Here is a 21816-nt window from a genome sequence, read left to right as displayed (position 1 = left end):
TCGGGTCATACCAAGCAAGGATGGCAGATTTCCTGTCCTCAAAGACATCAGTGAACCAGACTTGTGTTTAACAACATCGTGAGTTATTTTATAGTCTTTGCAAAACCAGTTTTAATTCCACCTTGTTACTGAGTTCAGATCTCACCATCTGCCATTGGTGGGATTGGAGCCGATGTCCCCAGAACAATAGCTGTTGGGGGGGAGAGGGTTCCTGGATTGTGACATGACCACCAGATATCTCCCCCTCCCCCTCCCGTTTGAGAGGGTACAGTGGAGTGACAATAACGGTAATAGGGGCGAGGGGAGGGTTAACAGTTGAGAGAGAGATACAGCAAGGCTCCTGTCTGGTGGAGCTGGTTACCAAAGGGTTACTGGTTGAAAATGCCAAAGTGCAGCCCGTCATTCGGGGAGCAGGGTATTGGATTGGAGACTGACATCATGGAAATGGACTGAAAGCCTCAGGGACACAAACAGTCAGTGCGGCAGTGCCTCTCAACTCGACGCCAGCTTGGTCAATGATAACGCCATCCCCTCCCCATTCGCCTCCCTGAAGCCCATTGCGAATCACGGAGGACTAACCAAAGCACCCCCGTGCGAAGGAACTTCCAACATTGATGCCCACGCTGAGCCCTCCTTCTGTGTGAAGATGATGGACACAGAGAAGGCTGCAGAGGACAAAGATGCAGGCACCAATTCCTTTGAACTCATTGGAAACGAAGACTTTGAAGAATTTGCCCTTGAGTTTGATGATTACGACCTTTGGGAATCAATTAACAGCCATCTGCAAGGCACCGAGAAGAGTAAGTAACAATTGGGAAAGTTCTTTGTTCATAAAAACAAGCTTGGAAATCACTAACCTTCGCATGTCAAGAGTTTATTTTAAAATCTTTACATCTGCCTCTAATTGCTTTCCATGTGAAAAGTTTAATAGCTGATGGAAATTTAGCCAATAATTTACAGGAACACAGAGTGAGACAACCAGTTAATCGTTCTGTTTGGGTGAGGGAGAGTAGTTGCTCACAACGCCAGAGAACTCTCCTCTCGTCAGTGAATGTAAGAAAACCTCAAACACCCAACACATAGACCACAGCTCAATGTCTCATCTGAGAGCCAGCATCCCTGATGGGAGGACCTCACCCTCAGTACTGACCCTCCGACAGTGCAGCACTCCCTCAGTACTGACTCTCTGACAGTGCAGCACTCCGTCAGCACTGACCATCCAACAGTGCAGCACTCCCTCAGCACTGACCCTCTGACAGTGCAGCACTCCCTCAGCACTGACCCTCCGACAGTGCAGCACTCCCTCAGTACTGACTCTCTGACAGTGCAGCACTCCGTCAGCACTGATCCTCTAACAGTGCAGCACTCACTCAGCACTGACCATCTGACAGTGTGACACTCCCTCAGCGCTGACCATCCAACACTGTGGCACTCCCTCAATATTGACCCTCTGACAGTGCGGCACTCCCTCAGCACTGACTCTCCGACAGTGCAGCACTCCCTCAGCACTGACCATCCGACAGTGCGGCATTCCCTCAGTACTGACTCTCCGACAGTGCAGTACTCCGTCAGTACTACCCTCTGACAGTGTGGCACTCCCTCAGCACTGACCAGTTGGAGACGTGGGCAAACAAATGGCAGATGGCATTTAATTAAGACAAATGTGAAGTGCTGCATTTTCGAAGGTCAAATATAGATGTAAATTATAATGAATGGCAGGAGCCTTAGGAGTATTGATATGCAGAGGGATCTGGCTGTGCAGGCCCACAGATCACTGAAGGGGACAGCGCAGGTAGATAAGGGATAAAAAAGAGTTATTGCATGCTTGCCATAAGGGGAGAATTGAGTATAAGGATAGACTAGTTATGCTGCAGCTTTATAGAACTTTAGTGAGGCCACACTTGGAATATTGTGTACAGTTCTGGTCACCACACAACCAGAAGGATGTGGATGCTTTGGGGAGGGTACACAAAAGGTTTACCAGGATGTTGCCTGGCATGGGGAGATTTTAACGATGAAGAAAGCTTGGATAGACTGGGTTGGTTTTCATTGGAACACAGGAGATTGAGGGGCTGACCTGTTAGAAGTTTATAAGGTTGTGAATGGCAAGGATCGAGTGGAAAGTATGTGGGTTTTCCCAGGGTGGAGGGGTCAATTACTAGGGGTCACAGGTTCAAGGTGCGGGAGGGGGGATGTTTAAAGGAGATGTGTGAGGGAAGTTTTTCACACAAAGGGTGGTGAGTGTCTGGAACGTGCTGCCAGAGGAGGGGGTGGAAGCAGACACAGTAGCAGCATTCAAGAAAACACCCAGACAAATACATGAATAGGAGGGGAATAGAGGGATACGGATCCTGTAAGTGAAGACAGTTTTAGGATGGAAGGGCAAAATGTGTCAGCGCAGGCTTGGAGGGCCGAAGGGTCTGTTCCTGTGCTGTATTGTTCTTTGCTTTTTGTTTTCTTTCTTTGACCCTCTGACAGCGCATCATTCCCTCAACACTGACCTTCTAATGGTGCGGCACTCCCTCAGTAGTGACCTTCTGACAGATTATTTTTTATTTAGTCATATGTGAGACTTGGATGTCACTATCTGTCTCAGTGTTTATTGCCCATCCCTAGTTGCCCTAGAGACGGTGGTGGAGAGATGTCATCTTGAACCGTTGCAATCCCTAGGCTATACACATGGGTTCATAATGCCCTTAAGGAAGGAATTCTAGGATTTTGACCCAGTGACTGTAAAGGAATGGTAATATATTTACAAGTCAGGCTGGTGGCTTGGAGGGGAACTTGATGGTGGTTTTCCCATGTAAATGCTGCCCTCGTCCTTCGGGATTGAAGTGGTGGGGTTTGGAAGGTGCTGTCTGGGGGTTTTTGGTGAATTCCTGCAATGCATCTTGTAGATAGTACACACTGCTGCTACTGAGCGTCAGTGGTGGAGGGAGTGGATGTGGTGCCAATCCAGTGAGCTGCTTGAGTGTTGTTGGAGCTACACCCATCCAGGCAAGTGGGGAATATTCCATCACACTCCTGACTTTTGCCTTGTCGGTGTTGGATTGGCATTGAGGAGTCTGGAGATGAGTTACTCGTAGTATTTCTAGCCTCTGACCTGCTCTTTGTAGCCACTGTGTTTATGTGGCAAGTGTACTTAAGATTCTGGTCAATGGTAATTTGCAGGATATTGATCTTGGGGAATTCCATAATGGTGACACCATTGAATGTCAGGGGGTGCGGTTAGATCATCTCTTAATTGAGATGGTCATAGTCTGGCATTTGTGTGGCGTGAATGTTACTTGCCAATTGTCAGCCAAAACCTGGATATTGTCTAGATCTCGAGGCATTTGAACTTAGACCTCTTCAGTGTCTGAGGAGTCACAAATGGTGCAGAACATTGTGCAATCACTGGTGAACATCCCTACTTCTGACCTTATGATGGAGGGAAGGTCACTGATGAAGTAGCTGAAGGTGGTTGGGTCTAGGACACTCCCCTGAGGAACTCCTGCAGAGATGTCCTGGAGCTGAGATGACTGACCTCCACCAACCACCACCATCTTCCTATGTGTCAGGTCTGACTCCAACCAGCAGAGAGCTTGACCATGCCCCCCCCCCCCCCCCCCCACCCCGATATCCACTGATTCCAGTTTTGCTTGGGCTCCTTTATAGGGCTCCTGACCCTCCGACAGTGCGTTGCTTCCTCAGCACTGACCCTCCGACAGTGCGGCACTCTCTCGGCACTGACCCTCTGACAGTGTGGCACTCACTCAGCACTGACCCTCTGACAGTGCGGCACTCCCTCAGTACTGACCCTCCAACAGTGCGGCACTCCCTCAGCACCAACCGTCCAAAACTATGGCACTCGCTCAGAACTGACCCTCCGACAGTGCGGAACTCCCTCAACACTGACCCTCTGACAGTGTGGCACTCACTCAGCACTGACCCTCTGACAGTGCGGCACTCCCTCAGTACTGACCCTCCAACAGTGCGGCACTTCCTCAGCACCGACCCTCCAAAACTATGGCACTCGCTCAGAACTGACCCTCCGACAGTGCGGAACTCCCTCAGCACTGACCCTCTCTGACAGTGCGGCACTCCCTCAGCACCGACCCTCCAAAACTATGGCACTCCCTCAGCACTGACCCTCTGACAGTCCGGAACTCCCTCAACACTGACCCTCTGACAGTGTGGCACTTCCTCAGCACCGACCCTCCAAAACTATGGCACTCGCTCAGAACTGACCCTCCGACAGTGCGGAACTCCCTCAGTACTGACCCTCTCTGACAGTGCGGCACTCCCTCAGCACCGACCCTCCAAAACTATGGCACTCCCTCAGTACTGACCCTCCGACAGTGCAGCACTCCCTCAGTCCTGACCCTCCAACAGTGCGGCACTCCCTCAGTACTGACCCTCTGACAGTGTGGCACTCCCTCAGTACTGACCCTCCGACAGTGCAGCACTCCCTCAGTACTGACCCTCCAACAGTGCGGCACTCCCTCAGCACTGACGCTCCCACAGTGCGGCACTCCCTCAGTACTGACCCTCCGACAGTGTGGCACTCCCTCAGCACTGACCCTCTGATAGTGCGGCACTCCCTCAGTACTGACCCTCCGACAGTGTGGCACTCCGTCAGTACTGACTCTGTGACAGTGCAGCAATTCCTCAGGACAGATCCTCTGACAGTGCAGCACTCCCTGAGTACTGACCCTCTGACAGTGCGGCACTCCCTCAGTACTGACCTTCCGACAGTACGGCACTCCCTCAGTACTGACCTTCCGACAGTGCAGAGCTCCTCCTGAGACAAACTGATACCTGTAAGGAGCTTGGGAATTAGGAGCAGGAGTAGGCATTTCAGCCCTTCAAGCCTGTTCCTCCATTTAACATGAACACGGCTGACCTTATCCTCATCCCCAGTCTCATTCCTGCTCCCTGTCACCCTTTATCCGCTTTTCATCTTCAAGATATATTTTTCTTTCTGGGACAGTGAGTTCCACAGATTCACAACCCTCAGAGAGAAGTAGTTTTGAACCTCCCATCTCTCACTCTATATCTCTGACCTCTTGTTCAAGACAGTCCCACCATTCACTTTATCCCTCCCCTTTTGCATTTTATCCCTCAAATCAGACCTCCCCCCCATTCTCCTTGACTCCAGTGGGTACAAGCCCAAACTATTCAACCGTTCCTGATGCGACAGCCCTTTCATCCCTGGAATCAACCTGGTGACCCTCCTCTGAACTGCCTCCAGTGCCACCACATCCTCCCTCAAGTAAGGAGATCAAAAACGGACACAATACTCCAGGTATGATCACTCCATCGCCTTATATAATTGTAATAACACATCTTTACTTTTATAATTCGGTGCTTTTTCAATAAATGCCAAGATTCTGTTTGCCTTATTATACAGTTTAGCTGTGTACCCACATTCTGTGATTCATACACAAGGAGACCCAGATCCCTCTGCATTGACACACTTTCAATCTGCTTCCCATTTAAATAACAATTTGCCCTTTTATTTTTCCAGCCAAAATTGACAACCTGGCACCTAACCACATTAAACTCTCTGCCAGACTCTGGCCCATTCTGCTAGTTCTATCCATCTTTAGACCCTCTATCTCCTTATGACAGCCTGCTTTCCCACCTAGTTTAGTATCAGCTGTGAATTTTGCTGTGTTACACTCTGTCCCTGCTTGTAGATCATAGATTGTAAATAGTTGTGGTCTGAGAATTGAACCCTGTGGTACCCCAATAGTTACAGTTCGCTACCCAGAGAAGGACCCATTTATCCTGATCTTCTGCTTTCGGTCAGTCAGCCAATCCCCTATCTAAGCCAATACTCCACCTTTAACCCCCTGGGATCTAACCTTCTGGATCAGTCTTTTCTGCAGCACCTTGTCAAATTCCTTCTAGATATACCACATTTAAGATCAATTGATAAAGCCAAGCCCCTGTATCAGGAGCATCCACCCATCTGACTCCGGCACTGATCAGTACATGCAGCAACACTGGGAAGCTGCACTGCAGCAATTCACTACGGCTCCATCAACAGCTTCTTCTCCTTAGCCCATGACCTCTACCATGTGTAAGGTCAAAGGCAATAGGAACATCACCATCTTCTAAGATCTCCCCAAGTCACACATCATTCTGACTCAGTGATAAAACAATGAACTTTGGATGCTGAGAGATCTGAAACAGAGACAGAAATTGCTGGAGAAACTCAGCAGGTTGGGCAGCATCTGTGGGGAAAAACAGCAGAATTAAAGTTTCTAGTCCGTGATGAAGAGTCATCTGGATGGTTACATGAATAGGAAGGGTTTAGAGGGATATGGGCCAAGTGCTGGCAAAAATGGGACTAGAATAAGTTAGGATATCTGGTCGGCATGGACAAGTTGGATTGAAGGGTCTGTTTCCATGCTGTACATCTCTATGAGTCTATGACTCAAAATGCTTACTTCCCACAGATGATGCCAGACCCACTGAGCTTTGCCAGCAATTTCTGGTTTTGATTTTGATGTAGAGACTACTTTTGTCACAGGATTAAAATTGTGGAATTCCCTAAATTTATTCAAATTGATTCAGCAGGTGTGATTGGCTGGCTCCGTCACTAGTTGCCCCTTGAGAAGGTGGGGGTGAGCTGCCTTCTTGAACCGCTGCAGTCCATGTGCTGTGGGTTGACCCGCAATGTCCCATAGGGAGGGAATTCCAGGATTCTGACCCAGTGACAGTGAAGGGACGGTGATATATTTTCAAGTCAGGATGGTGGAGTAGAAACACAGCACTGATGTGTGCAGGGCAAGATCCCACAAGCAGCTGTGTCATGATAACCAAACCATCTGTTTTTAGTGATGTTGATTAATATTGAGATAATGGAGAAAATTGACATGGTGAAGTTGATCAAGCTTGAGCTAGAATGAAGGGCTAGCCTTGATGGATTGAATCACCTTGTGTTCCTCTAATACCAGAGGTCTCTCCTCCTGCTCTCCTTCAAAGTTGTAGCTGTGGAATTTTTTTCTCCACTTCTAAGGGCCAGAGGTGTCTTGGTTCAAGGCCTCATCTGTAATAATACACAGAACATGAGAGAGAGAGAGAGAGAGATGTCATTATCTCTTGGTGTGTGACAGGAGTATGAACTGTTAGGTACAGTGAGCATAATGAGAAGGCAACTACTGGAGGGAGTGAGCCTCAGTGAGTAAGATGCAACTTGGTAGGTGGAATATAATGTTGGAAAATGTGAAGTGATGCACTTTGGCAGGAAGGACAGAGGAGCTGAATATTATTTTAATGGAGAAAGGCTGCAGAAAACTGGAGCAGAACAGAGGGACTTCAGATTCCTCGTTCATGAATCACAAAAAGCTAGTATGCAAGTTCAGCAGGATATAGGGAAGACAAATGGAATGTTGGTCTTTACATCAAAGGGAAGGGAAGATAGAAATAAGGAGGGTGTAGAAGAGGCCGGGAATAGAGGGATATGAACTCTGTGCAGGCAGATGGAATTAGTTTAGAATGGCATCATGGTTGGCACATACATATTGGGCTGAAGGGCCTATTCCTGCGCTGTACTGTTCGATATTCTATGATTGCCAGCATGTTTTTGTTTAGGGAAGATCATGTCTTACTAACTAAATGGAATTTTTTGAGTAGATTGATTATTGATGAAGGTATTTGCATTGGATGTTGTCTACATGGATTTTAGTTAGGCATTTGACAAGGTGTTGTGGGTCATGTCACTGGGATAAGCATTTGGTGAAATTTGAATTCAATTCATAAATCTGGAATTCAACACTACTCATTTGGTGGCCAGGTAACCATCATCAATTGCCAAAGAAACCCATCGGGCTCATTGATGTCCTTTTGGGGAAGGAAATCTATTGTCCTTACATGGTCTGGGCCTACATGTGACTCCAGACCCACACATGTGGTTGACTTTTAACTGCCTAGTGAGCCACTCTACTTACCAACTACACCCACATCCCACACAGAATAAAACAAATGGGTTCATTGACTGGAAACAATGGTTAAGGGTCAACCATTGTTAGCGTTGTGAATGGAACATGGTTTCCAGTGATGATCCCCAAGGTTCATTGTTGGGCTCTGTGCTGCTTGTGATGAATATGAACGATTTAGACCTGAAGGCATGAGGGACAAATAAGAAATTTTAAGATGACTCAAACATTGGCCAGGTGGTTGATAGTAGGGAGGACTGCTGTCACCCACAGAAGAATATCAATTCCATTGAGTGGATAGAAAAGTGGCAAATAGAATTTAATCAAGAGATATGAGAGCAAGCCTCAATAGATGGGCGAGTATGAAGAGGAGTAGAGGAAGTGAGAGACCTTCAAGTGCATGTACAGAGGCGGGAGGACCGGCAGATAAGATGGAAAAGAAAACAAATAGCATATTTTCCTCTATTGGATGAAGTGCTGAATGCAAAAACAGACGTGTAATGGTGAAATTATCTCAATCACAGCTTAGGCCACAGCTGGAGTCATATCTCCAGTTTTGGTCACCACAGCACTGGGAAGACATTCATTGGGAGGACAGACCTGCTCCAGAGCAGATTTATAACAACCTTGCCAGGGCTTGAAATTTTTAAGGATTTGGAAAGACAGGGTGGCCAGGGTTGTTTTCCTCAGGACAGAGGAGGCTGTGGGATGATTTAATCAATGTGCAAAAGAATGAGGGGCTTGGTTGGAGGGACTTGGAAAGGGCCACTGATTCCCCTCAGACAGAGGTCAGTTACTAGGGGCCATAGATTTAAGGCCATCGGAAGAAGGATTGGAGGGGACATGGGGACAACCTTCCACACACCGAGCAGGTGGTTGACATTTGGAATTCATTTAGAAACTGTTTCAGAATTTCTCAACACATTTAAAAGGAACCTGGATTTGCCCCTGAAGCACCAGAAACTACCAGCTATGGATCAGGGACTGGGAAGTGGCTTTAGAACGAGAAGTTGATTTATGCAGCCAGCACAGTCAGGATGGGCTGAATGGCCTATTCCGGTACTGTAACATTTCGATAGTACGATTAGTCTGAGCTGTAGGAGGTAGCAGGCTGCATTTCTCCTTCTCTTTGTGTTTCTCTCCCTGTTTTATTGACCACCTGATGTGTTCTCTGGGGGGATTGATCTGAAATCAATGGGTGGAACTTTAACTGACTGTTTGCAGCTACTGGGTGTTATTGAACACGGTTCGTTGGGACTGTATAGGGAGAGTTAGAGAAGGTCAATGTGACTGACATCAATCTAGTTTACATTCATCCCAGAAGAATAAAGGAAATTGTATCAGTATGACTGAATCCTCACTCAGAAAGCAAAGGGTTCCTTTCATTCTTACGCTCCAAATTCCCTTTTGCCTAATCTTCCCCATCCCTATTATTCAACATGGGTGCCATGTCCTTGCTAGCCCTGTTAGGCAGTGTTGATGTAAGGCATAAATTCCAGACCACATAGGACTCTACTTTTAAGATGGTTAGGCAACATCACATCATGTAGCATTCCAGGACAAAGGTCCCATTTGTCTCACTCTCACACTCTCTCTCCTTTTCTTTCTCTCTCTCTCTCTCTCTCTCTCTCTCACACAGGAATGGCATGGTGGCACAGCTGCCTCACAGTGCCAAGGACTTGGATTCAATTCCAGCCTCAGGCGACTGTCTGTGTGGAGTTTGCACATTCTCCCCGTGTCTGTGTGGGTTTCTTCCGGGTGCTTCCGGTTTCCTCCCACAGTCCAAAGATGTGCAGGTCAGGTGAATTGGCCATGCTAAATTGCCCGTAGTGTTAGGTGCATTAGTCAGAGGGAAATGGGTCTGGGTAGGTTATTCTTCAGAGGGTCAGTGTGGACTGGTTGGGCCAAATGGCTTGTTTCCACACTGTAGGGGAATCTAATCTAGTCTTTCTATTTCTTTCACTCTCTTTCTTCCTTGCTTACTTTCTTTTTCTCTCTCTCTTTTTCTCCATATCTCTCTCTCTCTCATACAGCATGGAAACAGAGCCTTGGTCCAACTTGTCCATGTTGACCAGGTTTCACAAGCTAAACTAGTCCCGTGTGCCTGCATTTGGCCCATGTTCCTCTAAACCCTTCCTGTTCACATACCTGTGCAAGTGTCTTTTAAATGTTGGAATTGTACCTGCATCCACCACATCCTCTGATAGTTCATTATACATACAAACCACACTCTGTGTGAAAAAGTTGCCCCTCAGCTCCTTTTTAAATCTTTGCACACTGACCTTATGCTAGTTTTGAATTCCCCCACTCTGGGGAAAAGACTTTTGCTATTCACCTTATTTGTACCATTCATGATTTTATAAACCTATGTATGGTATCCCCTCAGCCTGTTAGGCTCCAGCGAAACAAGTTCCAGCCTATCCAACATCTCCTTAAAACTCAAACCCTTCAGTCCTGGGAACATCCTGGTAAATCTTTTCTGAGCCATCTTCAATTTAATAACATCCTTCTAATAGCAGGGCGACCAGAACTGTACACAGTACTCCAAATATGGTCTCACCAACATCCTGTACAATCTCAACATGAAGTTCCAACTCCTATGCTCAGTGGTCTGAACAATGAAGGCCAGCATACTAAACACCTTCTTAACCACCCTATCTACCTGTGATGCAGCTATCAAAGAACTATGTACCTGAATCTCTAGATCTCTGTTGAATAACACTGCCCAGGGCCCTCTCATTAACTGTATAAGTCTTGTCTTGGCTTGGAAGTGCCGGCGTTGGACTGAGGTGGACAAAGTCTTGTCCTGTTTGTTTTACCAAGCAAAACAAGGCGGCATGGTGGCTCAGTGGTTAGCACTGCCGCCTCACAGCACCAGGGTCCCAGGTTTGATTCCAGCCTCAGGTGACTGTCTGTGTGGAGTTTGCACATTCTCCCCGTGTCTGCGTGGGTTTCCTCCAGGTTCTCCGATTTCCACTCACAGTCCAAAGATGTGAGATTCAGGTGGATTTGCCATGCTAAATTGCCCATAATGTGCAGGGATGTGTAGGTTAGAAGGCTTAGCCATGGGGAGTGCAGGGTTATAGGCGAGGCGTTGTGATGCACTTGGGAGTGTTGGTGTGGACTCAATGGGCCAAATGGTCTGCTTCCAAACTGTAGGCATTCTATCTATCTTCCATTTAAAATGCAATATTACTTTCTCTCTGTGAAATGGAGTAAGTATCGTCAGTCAGTTGGGTGTAAAATATATTGCAATATCAGTAAGCACAGAACCCAGTCTATGAATGTAACTGTGATATTTTAACATTGTAAATATTTAATATTGCGAACAAACTTCAAGATATTTCACTCAATGAGAACCCAACTCTCTGTGGTGGATCTTACACTGGTCACCAAGTAGAAAACTACAAAATATATCATGACAGTTTAGAAGGACACCATAAGCAAGATATAACTGCTAGATAGTGGCATCAAGTGGACACTAATAGCTGAAAAGGTGACAGCTATATGATAGAAGGTGAAACGTCTTTCCCTTAATAGTAATCCATCAACCTGTCTGAGCTCAGGTTATAACTACAACCAAAAACGAAAGGACTGCAGCCAAAACTAAAGACAACAAAGCTGTTTTGAGGCACAGTGAGTATGTTACTTGGCTTTGAAACATGACAGCTTAAAAATGTGTTGCTGGGAAAGCGCAGCAGGTCAGGCAGCATCCAAGGAGCAGGAGAATCGACGTTTCGGGCTTAAGCCCTTCCTCATTCCTGAAGAAGGGCTCATGCCCGTAACGTCGATTCTCCTGCTCCTTTGATGCTGCCTGACCTGCTGCGCTTTCCCAGCAACACATTTTTCAGCTCTGATCTCCAGCATCTGCAGTCCTCACTTTCTCCTGTTTGAAAAATGATAGGTTGAAAGAGGCAACTCCAACTTTTGAAAAAAGAGATTTATAAGACTTGAAAGACCGCTTTGATCCAAAAAAGCAATTCTGAAGGAAAGCCGTGTGAAAAATAAAAATAAAAATGCCATGAGGTTATCACTTTTTTATTGTGGTATGATTGCCTGCTCCTTTTAAAAGGAAAAAAATGTTTAATGATGGGGAAAAGAGTAGAGAATCTCACAGTAAATTCAAAAAAAAGAACAGGAAATATAGATTCTTACACGAGCACTTCAGAGACCATGAAGCCACATAATAAAGATGGAAAGCAAGCATCTTATCGTGGACTAATACTCCATTGTCATTCTATCAGAGGTTTAGTTATTTACAGTCATAGAGTCATAGAGATGTACAGCACAGAAACAGACTTTTCGGTCCATCCCGCCCATGCCAACCAGATATCCCAACCCAATCTAGTCCCACCTGCCAGCACCCGGCCCATATCCCTTCAAACCCTTCCTATTCATATCCCCATCCAGATGTCTTTTAAATGTTGTAATTGTACCAGCCTCCACCACTTCCTCTGGCAGCTCATTCCGTACACGTACCACCTTCTGTGTGAAAAAATTGCCCCTTAGGTCTCTTTTATAACTTTCCCCTCTCACCCTAAACCTATGCCCTCTACTTCTGGATTCCCCCACCCCAGGGAAAAGACTTTGTCTACCCTATCCATTCCCCTCATGATTTTATAAACCTCTACAAGGTCACCCCTCAGCCTCCGACGCTCCACGGAAAACAGCCCCAGCCTGTTCAGCCTCTCCCTATAGCTCAGATCCTCCAACCCTGGCAACATCCTTGTAAATCTTTTCTGAACCCTTTCAAGTTTCACAACATCTTTCCAATAGGAAGGAGATCAGAACTGCATGCAGTATTCCAACAGTGGCCTAACCAATGTCCTGTACAGCCGCAACATGACCTCCCAACTCCTGTACTCAATACTCTAACCAATAAAGGTAAGCATACCAAACGCCTTCTTCACTGTCCTATCTACCTGCGACTTCACTTTCAAGGAGCTATGAACCTGCACTCCAAGGTCTCTTAGTTCAGCAACACTCCCGAGGACCTTACCATTAAGTGTATAATTCCTGCTAAGATTTGCTTTCCCAAAATGCAGCATCTCGTATTTATCTAACTTAAACTCCATAGGCCACTTCTCAGCCTATTAACCCATCTGGTCAAGATCCTGTTGCAATCTGAAGCAACCTTCTTTGCTACCCACTACACCTCCAATTTTGGTGTCATCTGCAAACTTACTAACTATACCTCTTATGCTCACATCCAAATCATTTATATAAATGATGAAAAGGTGTGGACTCAGCACCGATCCTTGTGGCACTCCACTGGTCACAGGCCTCCAGTCTGAAAAACACCCCTCCACCACCACCCTAGTTTTCTACCTTTGAGCCAGTTCTGTATCCAAATGGCTAGTTCTCCCTGTATTCCATGAGATCTAACCTTGCTAATCAGTCTCCCATGGGGAACCTTGTTGAATGCCATGAAGTCCATATAGATCACATCTACTGCTCTGCCCTCATCAATTCTCATTGTTCCTTCTTCAAAAAACTCAATCAAGTTTGTGAGACATGATTTCCCATGCACAAAGCCATGTTGACTATCCCTGATCAGTCCTTGCCTTTCCAAGTACATGTACATCTTGTCTCTCAGGATTCCCTCCAACAACTTGCCCACAACCGACGTCAGTCTCACTGGTCTATAGTTCCCTGGCTTGTCCTTACCACCCTTCATAAACAGTGGCACCACATTAGCCAATCTCCAGTCTTCCAGTATCTGATGAAGAATGACATGCAGTCAAGATTCTTCTTACTTGAATTGAATTTAATTTACTGTCATGTGTCCTGAGGCACAGTGGAAAGCTTTGTCATGTGAGCAATACAGGCAGATCACAGAGTTAAGTAGCACAGATAGTAAATAATAGGTAAACAGCAGCAAAAACAAAAACATAGGTACAGGCGAAGAGTTTGTGAATCCATTCAGTATTCTAACAACAGTAGGGTAGAAATTATTTTGAAACCGGCTGGTGTGTGTGTTCAGGCTTCTGTACCTTCTCCCCGATGGTAGAGGTTGTAGAAAAACATTGCCAGGGTGGGATGAATCTGACAATGTTTTTCACTTTGGGCATTGGAGAGCTAAGAAAAGATAAAATCCTCTTGGATTTCTGGCAATGACCATGACGATCCAGAGAAAATATTTCAGAGTTTAAAAGATCAACTTGAAACTCAAGTCAGCTTTGGGCACATTGGTTTGAGTTCATGTCATACTGCCAAACACCAGCTAAAATAATTGACCAGTTTGCTGGTAGCTGTCAAAGCAAAGGTGGAGAATTTGACTTCACCGAACCTAATTCACTGGAAAGACTAATGGAAAAGCTTACGACACCACCAAATCCTCTGGAAGACACTTCTGGACAAATCCAAAAGATATGTTTTTGATATGTACTAAAAGAAAGACATACATCTTAAATAACGGTAGCAGCAGGTACATGGGAACACCACCCCCTGCAAGTTCCCCTCCAAACCTCTCACTATCCTAACTTGGGAATATATCGCCGTTCCTTCACTATCGCTGGGTCAGAATCCTGGAATTCCCTCCCTCAGGGCATTGTGGGTCAACCCACAGCAGATGGACTGCAGTGGTTCAAGAAGGCAGCTCACCCCCACCTTCTCAAGGGGCAACTAGAGACAGGCAATAAATGCTGGGCCCAACCAGTGATGTCTACTTCCCGTGAATTAATTAATAAAAGGAACATTCTACACACAAAGCAGAGTGGAAATTTGGAACCTTCTTTTCCCAAAACGCTCGCTGTGACAGGGCAGTGCATTGACCGTTTCAAACTGGATCTTGCCCTGCACAAATCAGTGTTGTGTTTCTTCTCCACCATCCTGACTGTTCCTCCAGTGTCACTGTGTCAAAAACCCTGGAATTCCCTCCCTAAGGGCATTGTGGGTCTACCCACAGCACATGGACTGCAGCGGCTCAAGAAGGCAGCTCACCACCTGCTTTCTCAAAGGTAACTAAGGATGGTCAACAGAATGCTAGCCAGCGATGTCCGCATGCCATGAGTGAGTCACGAAAGTAAAAGCTGGTCAGCATCAACTGCAGATGCTTGATTCTTGACCAACTGGTGCAATCATTGATGCATTCAGCAAAGCATGAGACTTGTCTCAACCAGCGTGAGCACTTTGTGAAGCGCAATAGTCATTCTGTACGAAGAAGACATTAGACTAAAGTATGCAAGAAATCCAAGAGCTCAGAGAAACTCAATGCCCCATGGCAGCACCATGAACATGAAGCAACCAAGGACCAATCCCAAAGAAGATCCCAAATTTCACACCCAAACCATGACAGTGAAGTCCAACAGGCAATGGCAGTGGTACAGTTTGTAGACAGTTCCTGGGTCAACTTGTCGCACCAGATGGACGCCAACAGAAAAGCAGACGCCTTTACTTCCAACCAAATGTTGCATCCCAAAAAGAATGGACAACATGCACTCTTTGCCAAAATCAACATTGGTGCAAGTATCGTCTACTTATTAAGCAATTCAAGCTGTTCTTAGGAAACTGGTACAACCTGGTGGTCTCTGTGCAAGATTGCAATGGATCTGACATCCCATGCGTTAGCATTATCTGTCTTAAATGCTAATGCTGATCCTCAGGATAGACACCGGAAATCCTATACCCCATTGAAACAGAGGCACTTTCTTTTATTGGTCTAGAAGGACACACAAATCTACACATTATTATGATGCACAAGGTGACAATTCTGTCAATTTCAACATGATCGAATCCTGACTGCAATATTGATCTCATTCAGACACTGAGAATGCTGGAGAAACTCAGCAGGTCTGGCAGCATCTGTGGAGAGAGAGAAATAGAGGTAACGTTTCAAGTCCAGTCTGACTCTTCTTCCATCTTGAGAAACTCCTGTTGAGTTTCTCCAGTGTTCTCTGTGTTTGTTTCACATTTGAGGCACCTGCAGTATTTTGCTTTTAATTGATCTCATTCATTTTGTTCACAGTTGAGCAGGATTTGTCGGCAACAGCTCAAAAAAACCATCCTCAGTGGGTGGCCTCAAAACATCCAACAGGTCCCCAGGCTGGCATGTTTCTTCTGGTAATTCAGTGATGTACCAGAACTCTCCAGGAATGTAATATTCCCAAATGTAGCAAGACCTGGAAAAGGCTCAGGCTGACCAGTGGCAAATAACATCCATGCCACACAAATGCCAGGAAATAGCCATCGCCAACAAGAGATAGTCTAACCATGCCCCTTGTCATTCTATTTTAACATCACTGAATCCTCCACTATCAACATCCTGGGGATTACCATTGACCAGAAACTCAACTCCAATCGCCATAGAAATGTAACAGTTACAAGAGCAGGTCAAAGGCTAGGTATCATTCAGTGAGTATTTCAATTTCCTGGCTCCCCTAACCCTGACCACCATCTACAAGGCACAAGTCAGGAGTGTGATGGACTACTCCCCTGGATGGGTGCTGTTCCAACAACACTCAAGATGCTTGACATCATCCAGGACAAAGCAGCCGCTTGATTGGCACCACATCAGTAAAAAAACTACTCTTGCCACCACCAACGGTCAGTAGCAGCAGTGTGTACCATCTACAAAATGTACGACAGAACTTCACCAAAGATCCTCAGACAGCACCTTCCAAACCCACAACAACTTGGATCTAGAAGGGCAAAGGCAGCAGATACATGGGAACATTACCCCCTGCAAGTTCCCTTCCAAGCCACTCACCATCCTGACTTGGAAAAAGAATGCCTTTCCTCACTGTCGCTGGGTTAGAATCCTGGAATTCCCTCCCTAAGGGACATTGCGGGTCAACCTACAGCACATGGACTGCAGCGGTTCAAGAAGGCAGCTCACCCCCACCTTCTCAAGGGGCAACTAGGGATGGGGAATAAAGGCTGGGCCCAGCCAGCAACACCCATGTTCTGCGAGTGAATAAGAGAAAGGGCAAACAAGCTGTAATCCTGCTGGTTCCATCAAGCTGAGTATGACCATTAAACGTACAGTTCATGTGGGTGCAGAAACACACCACAAGTTTGGCATTTTAATCTTTACATTGGCCTGGAATTAGTAAAAACATTGATCAGTTAGCCATGTTAATTCCACCAACCTCAACAAGTGAAGAACCTCTCCTTCTACATGAAATTCGTTCTGGGCCGATGCATATTTTCCATGTCCAAAGACATAATTACATTATTCATGATCCACTGGGGTAATGTGTTGTAAATGGAGCCCCCGCTCTATTTGGAGTTGTACTAAATGTTAGCAGCTTTTTTAAGGCACATACAGTACCCCAATTTACTCAGCTTTCATAGAAACATAGGTGATAGGGGTAGGTATAGGCCATTTCACCCTTCAAGTCTTCCCCTCCATCATCCAATATGATCATGGCTGATCATTGAACTCAATACTCTAATCCTGCACTCCCTCCATATCCCTTGATCCTTTGACCACAAGAGCTACAACTCCCTCCTTATTGAAAACCCATCATTAGCGATTTTTGAGAAGATTTGTAGCTCAGGTTGAAGAGAAGTCTGCAAGTTAGCTCGTTGAGCTCGAAGGCTTGTTTTCAGATGTTTTGCCTCGACCACTTCCTGTGGGGGTCAACCCAGTCTCTAGGTGAAGACATATCTCCTCATCTCAGTCCTAAAAGGTTTACCCCTTATCCTCAAACTTTGACCCCTAGTTCTGGACTCTCCCCACCACCGGGAACATCCTTCCTGCATCAAACCTGTTACAGTTTTATAAATTTCTATGAGATCCCCTTCATTCTTCTGAACTCCAGTGAACATAACCCGAATAAACTCAATCTCTCCTCATAGTTTAGTCCTGCCATCCCAGGAATCAATCTGGTAAACCTTTGCTTCATTCCCTCTTTCTGACCGAGGTTGTTGGAAAGCATGGACCAGGTTTCTGGACTTAACAAAAGTTATTATTTATTGGAAGCAATGAGACTCTAGCGACAGAAAACAGATAAAAATGATTAGCATGTAACATTAAAACTCTAATCCCCTTAACAAGTATGTTCACATAACCACACACTGAATATTAATCTGCGTTTGGACAGGCAGGGATTAATCGAGAATTAGTCAGTCTGGTTTTGTTATGGGGAGGTCGTGTCTGACCAATTTGATTGAATGTTTTGAAGGAGTGACTGGGCATGTAGATGAAGGCAATGCTTTTGATGCAGTCTATTAAGTTCAGAAAGGCTTTTGACAAGGTCCCACGTGGGATACTGATAGTGAAGGGAAGAGCCCATTGGTTCCAAGGAGATTGGGCAAATTCGATCCAGAATTGACTGAGTGGCAGGAAGCAAAGGGTGATGGTTTTTGTGACTGAATGTCTGTATCCAGTGGGGTCCCACAGGGGTCAGTGATTTAGGCCCAGTTTATTTGTAAGTTCACAGAAGATTGTCGAGACTGTGTGTTCAAGGCTGAGACAGGCCGATTTGTATTCAGTAAGAGAACCAAAAGGGTAATAGAGAAAAGGCAGGAAAGTGAAACAGAAGAGGTGATGGCCTGGTCATATTATCACTAGAGTGCTAAGCCTGAGATCCAGGTAATACTCTGGGGAGCTAGGTTTGAATCCCACCATCGTGGATAGAAATTTGGAATTAAGAGTCTACTGAAGCCACTGTTCAAAAAAACCCAAAGAACTGTGGATGCTGGAAATCTGAAAGAGAAACAGACATTGCTGGAAAAGCTCAACAGGTCCAGCAGCATCAGTGGAGAGAAAGCAGAGTTAATGCTTGGGTCCAGTGACTCTCCCTCCGAACTGCTCTGGACCTGAAACGTTCAGAGTCTAGATCAGAGTGGCGCTGGAAAAGCACAGCAGGTCATGCAGCATCTGGGGAGCAGGAAAATTGACATTCCAGCAAAAGTCCTTCACCAGGAATGCTGCCTGACCTGCTGTGCTTTTCCAGCACCTCTCTAATCTAGACTCTGATTTCCAGCATCTGCAGTACCCACTTCTGCCTACCTGAAATATTCACCCTACTTTCTGAACCACCGCCGACTGTCAGAAAATCCCAGCTGGTTCACTACTTTAGTCAAGAAAATCTGCCATCCTTGCGTGGTCTGGCCTACATGTGACTCCAGATCCACGGCAATGTGGTTGACTCTTAACTGCCCTCTGGGCAATCAGAGACCGACAATAAATGCTTGCCTAGCCAGTGATGCTCACATCCTGTAAATGAATAAAAAAGGATTATCAGATTAACTGCGATCTCATTGAATGAGATCAATGGGCTCAATGGCCTTGTTGTGTTCCTCTGTCTTATAGTGTCCTGGTTCAGAGGCGAGGATGCTTCCCACTGAACATGGGGACGAGGGAGGTCACACAGCAGGAGTATGGAAAGAGAATTCGGATTGAGGGAGACAACTCTTCAAGCCACGTTCCCAAATCAAGCGGGGCATCTGCTCACATTGGCTGGTATGAGCTCCGATTAGCTCAGCAGTAAGTGGCATCAGCTTGTCCACCCATGACAGCTCACTGTCAGAAGAAAGGAGGAGTGAGTGACATAAATGGACAATTTCCTTAATTATAGAATACTATTGTGTATCCCCGGCAGCCTCCAAGAACTGATTGGCCCCTTTGGAGAGAAACCAAGCAATTAGGAATGGTTGGACAGCATTGCCAGACTGAATATAACCCAAGCGTCAAGGGAGCAAGAGAGCAATGTCATGTTGAGCTGTCGCTGGGGATTGGTGATGAGAGGTGGTGACAGTACTCTGCCAATTCCCAGCTCCATACCTCTGTCCATTATTGTTGTTACCGCTTCACCATTTTCCGCTCCCCCCGCTGTAACTCAGTTCAATTTTGGCTGAGACCCTGTTGGAAGCACACCTACCTCTGAGACACACGCTGCTGGTTTCAAGTCCCACCCCAGCAATTGAGCACAAAAACGGAAGGCTTACACTCCCACTATGGGAGTGCTGCCCTGTCAGCGGCACCATTCTCCATAAGAGCTGTTAGTGTGAGACCCTGCTCAGGTGGAAGTAAAATATCTCTCAGCGCTGCATCCAAGGAGCAGAGGGGACTTTGCCACTGCTTCCCCACCTCCCCCACCCTCCAACACCCCATGGTGTCCGGCCAATTGTTACTCCAGGGTCATCAACATGGAAGTAGGCAATTGTTCTTTCTGGGAGCTTGCTAAGGACAAATTGAGCCACCTCATACCGGCAGACTCCACTCAGAAAGCTCTGCACAGAGCCTCCACAATCAGCACTGAAAAAACATTTGGCTGCTCTATGGGCGCTATATAAATGCAAGTATTTCTCTTTACACTTTCCTCAGATTTGGCACCATCCATCAATTCCTTGTTAGCACTATTTTTTTATATCTTTACTGATTCCATTCTGGGCACGTTCTCTCCTTCCCTGAAAATATTAGGTTGTGAAGACCAAAACTTTGCACCCTCTCCTATATATTGAGGTTCTGGATGTAGGTTTGCTCACTCAGCTGGAAGGTTCATTTCTAGACGTTTCGTCACCCTACTAGGTAACATCTTCAGTGGGCCTCGCTTCGCCTGGAGGCCCACTGAAGATTTTAAGGTGATGAAACGTCTGGAAATAAACCTGCCAGCTCAGCAAGCAAGCTTACATCCAATACCTCAACCTGAGCTACAAATCTTCTCAAAACTCCCACGATGAAGTGTCAGGCGGTGATCGAGTTGAGTTGTTGATAGCGATTGGGCAGGTAGTGGGCAAGGTCAGAAAACATCTTAAATTTGGCCTTTCAGGGGCAATGTCAGAATGTACCAATTAACACAAAGGGGAGAGGAGATCTGGAACTCTATCTTTCCACACCCAACAAGCCCCCAAATAAAAACTGTTGACAAAGTTTGATGAGAAAAGGCAGTGAAGGTTACAGACCCAAGGCAGCTACGTGAAGGTAAGATACAGATTAGTCATGATCTCATTGAATCCTGGAACAGGCAGGAGGGGCTGACAGACCTCTTGCTGTTCCGATGTACCCCTCTAATTAACCAAATTATTTCATAGTCTAATGCAAAATGATAGAATGGTCCATTATGATACAATCATTGACCTCAGTCAAGTTTGTGTGAAGTCAGACACACACCCCTTGCATTGGGTTGCTCCATGTGAGAGGCTGGGGATGAGGGCAGAGGCAGGGGCAAGAAGGAGTTGAGGCCATGATCAGATCAGCCATGATCTCATCGAATGGTGGAGCAGGCGCGTGAGGAGGAATGGCCTACTCCTGCTCATTACTCTTATACAGAGCGATAATTTAACTCATCCAAAGGCAAACATGTACAAAAAGGAAAGGCACGTCACATGAAAGTATTGTCTCGGCTTCTTCAGTGTCCCAAAGACCTCCACAGTCAACACGTTACTGGGAAATGTGGCCTAGGAATAAGAGCCAGACAAATGGAGGAAAAGTCCCAAAGCTTGATACTCATGGTCCTTCTACAACAGATTGAGGAAGAGCTCTCTATCTAACTGTGCTCGATTGGCTTTGGTCAATATTCCTCTCTTATATCCAAGAACAGGCTAACTATCTATTTATGTATTTGGAAAGGCAAGGACTGATTCGGGATAGTCAACATGGCTTTGCGTGGGAAATCATGTCTCACAAACTTGATTGAGTTTTTTGATGAAGTAACAAAGAAGATTGATGAGGGCAGAGCAGTAGATGTGATCTATATGGACTTCAGTAAGTTGTTCGACAAGGTTCCCCATGGGAGACTGATTAGCAAGGTTAGATCTCATGGAATACAGGGTGAACTAACCATTTGGATACAGAACTGGCTCAAAGGTAGAAGACAGAGGGTGGTGGTGGAGGGTTGTTTTTCAGACTGGAGGCCTGTGACCAGTGAAGTGCCACAAGGATCGGTGCTGGGTCCTCTACTTTTTGTCATTTACATAAATGATTGGCATGTGAGCATAA

The 21816-nt window shown here is 46.0% G+C and overlaps 1 protein-coding gene across 4 annotated transcripts in view; it reads left to right on the top strand.

The window, feature by feature from the left end:
* LOC140482465 (anion exchange protein 3-like) overlaps window positions 1–21816 on the top strand; it is a 227358-nt gene that overhangs the window by 81575 nt on the left and 123967 nt on the right. Inside the window, exon 1 of one of the 4 annotated variants that reach the window (XM_072579987.1) lies at window positions 575–800. The exons of the other annotated variants lie outside the window; for them this stretch is intronic. Within the exon in view, the coding sequence (XP_072436088.1) occupies window positions 647–800 (154 nt within the window). The 5' untranslated portion in view covers window positions 575–646. Of the gene's footprint in view, window positions 1–574; window positions 801–21816 lie in introns of those variants that run through there. 4 annotated transcript variants of the gene reach the window in all.

Source organism: Chiloscyllium punctatum, chromosome 10 (assembly GCF_047496795.1).
Source record: "Chiloscyllium punctatum isolate Juve2018m chromosome 10, sChiPun1.3, whole genome shotgun sequence".
In the NCBI taxonomy this organism is placed as follows: Eukaryota; Metazoa; Chordata; class Chondrichthyes; order Orectolobiformes; family Hemiscylliidae; genus Chiloscyllium; species Chiloscyllium punctatum.
Note: the sequence above shows the minus strand (reverse complement) of the source record. Positions and strands in the feature narration are given on the sequence as shown.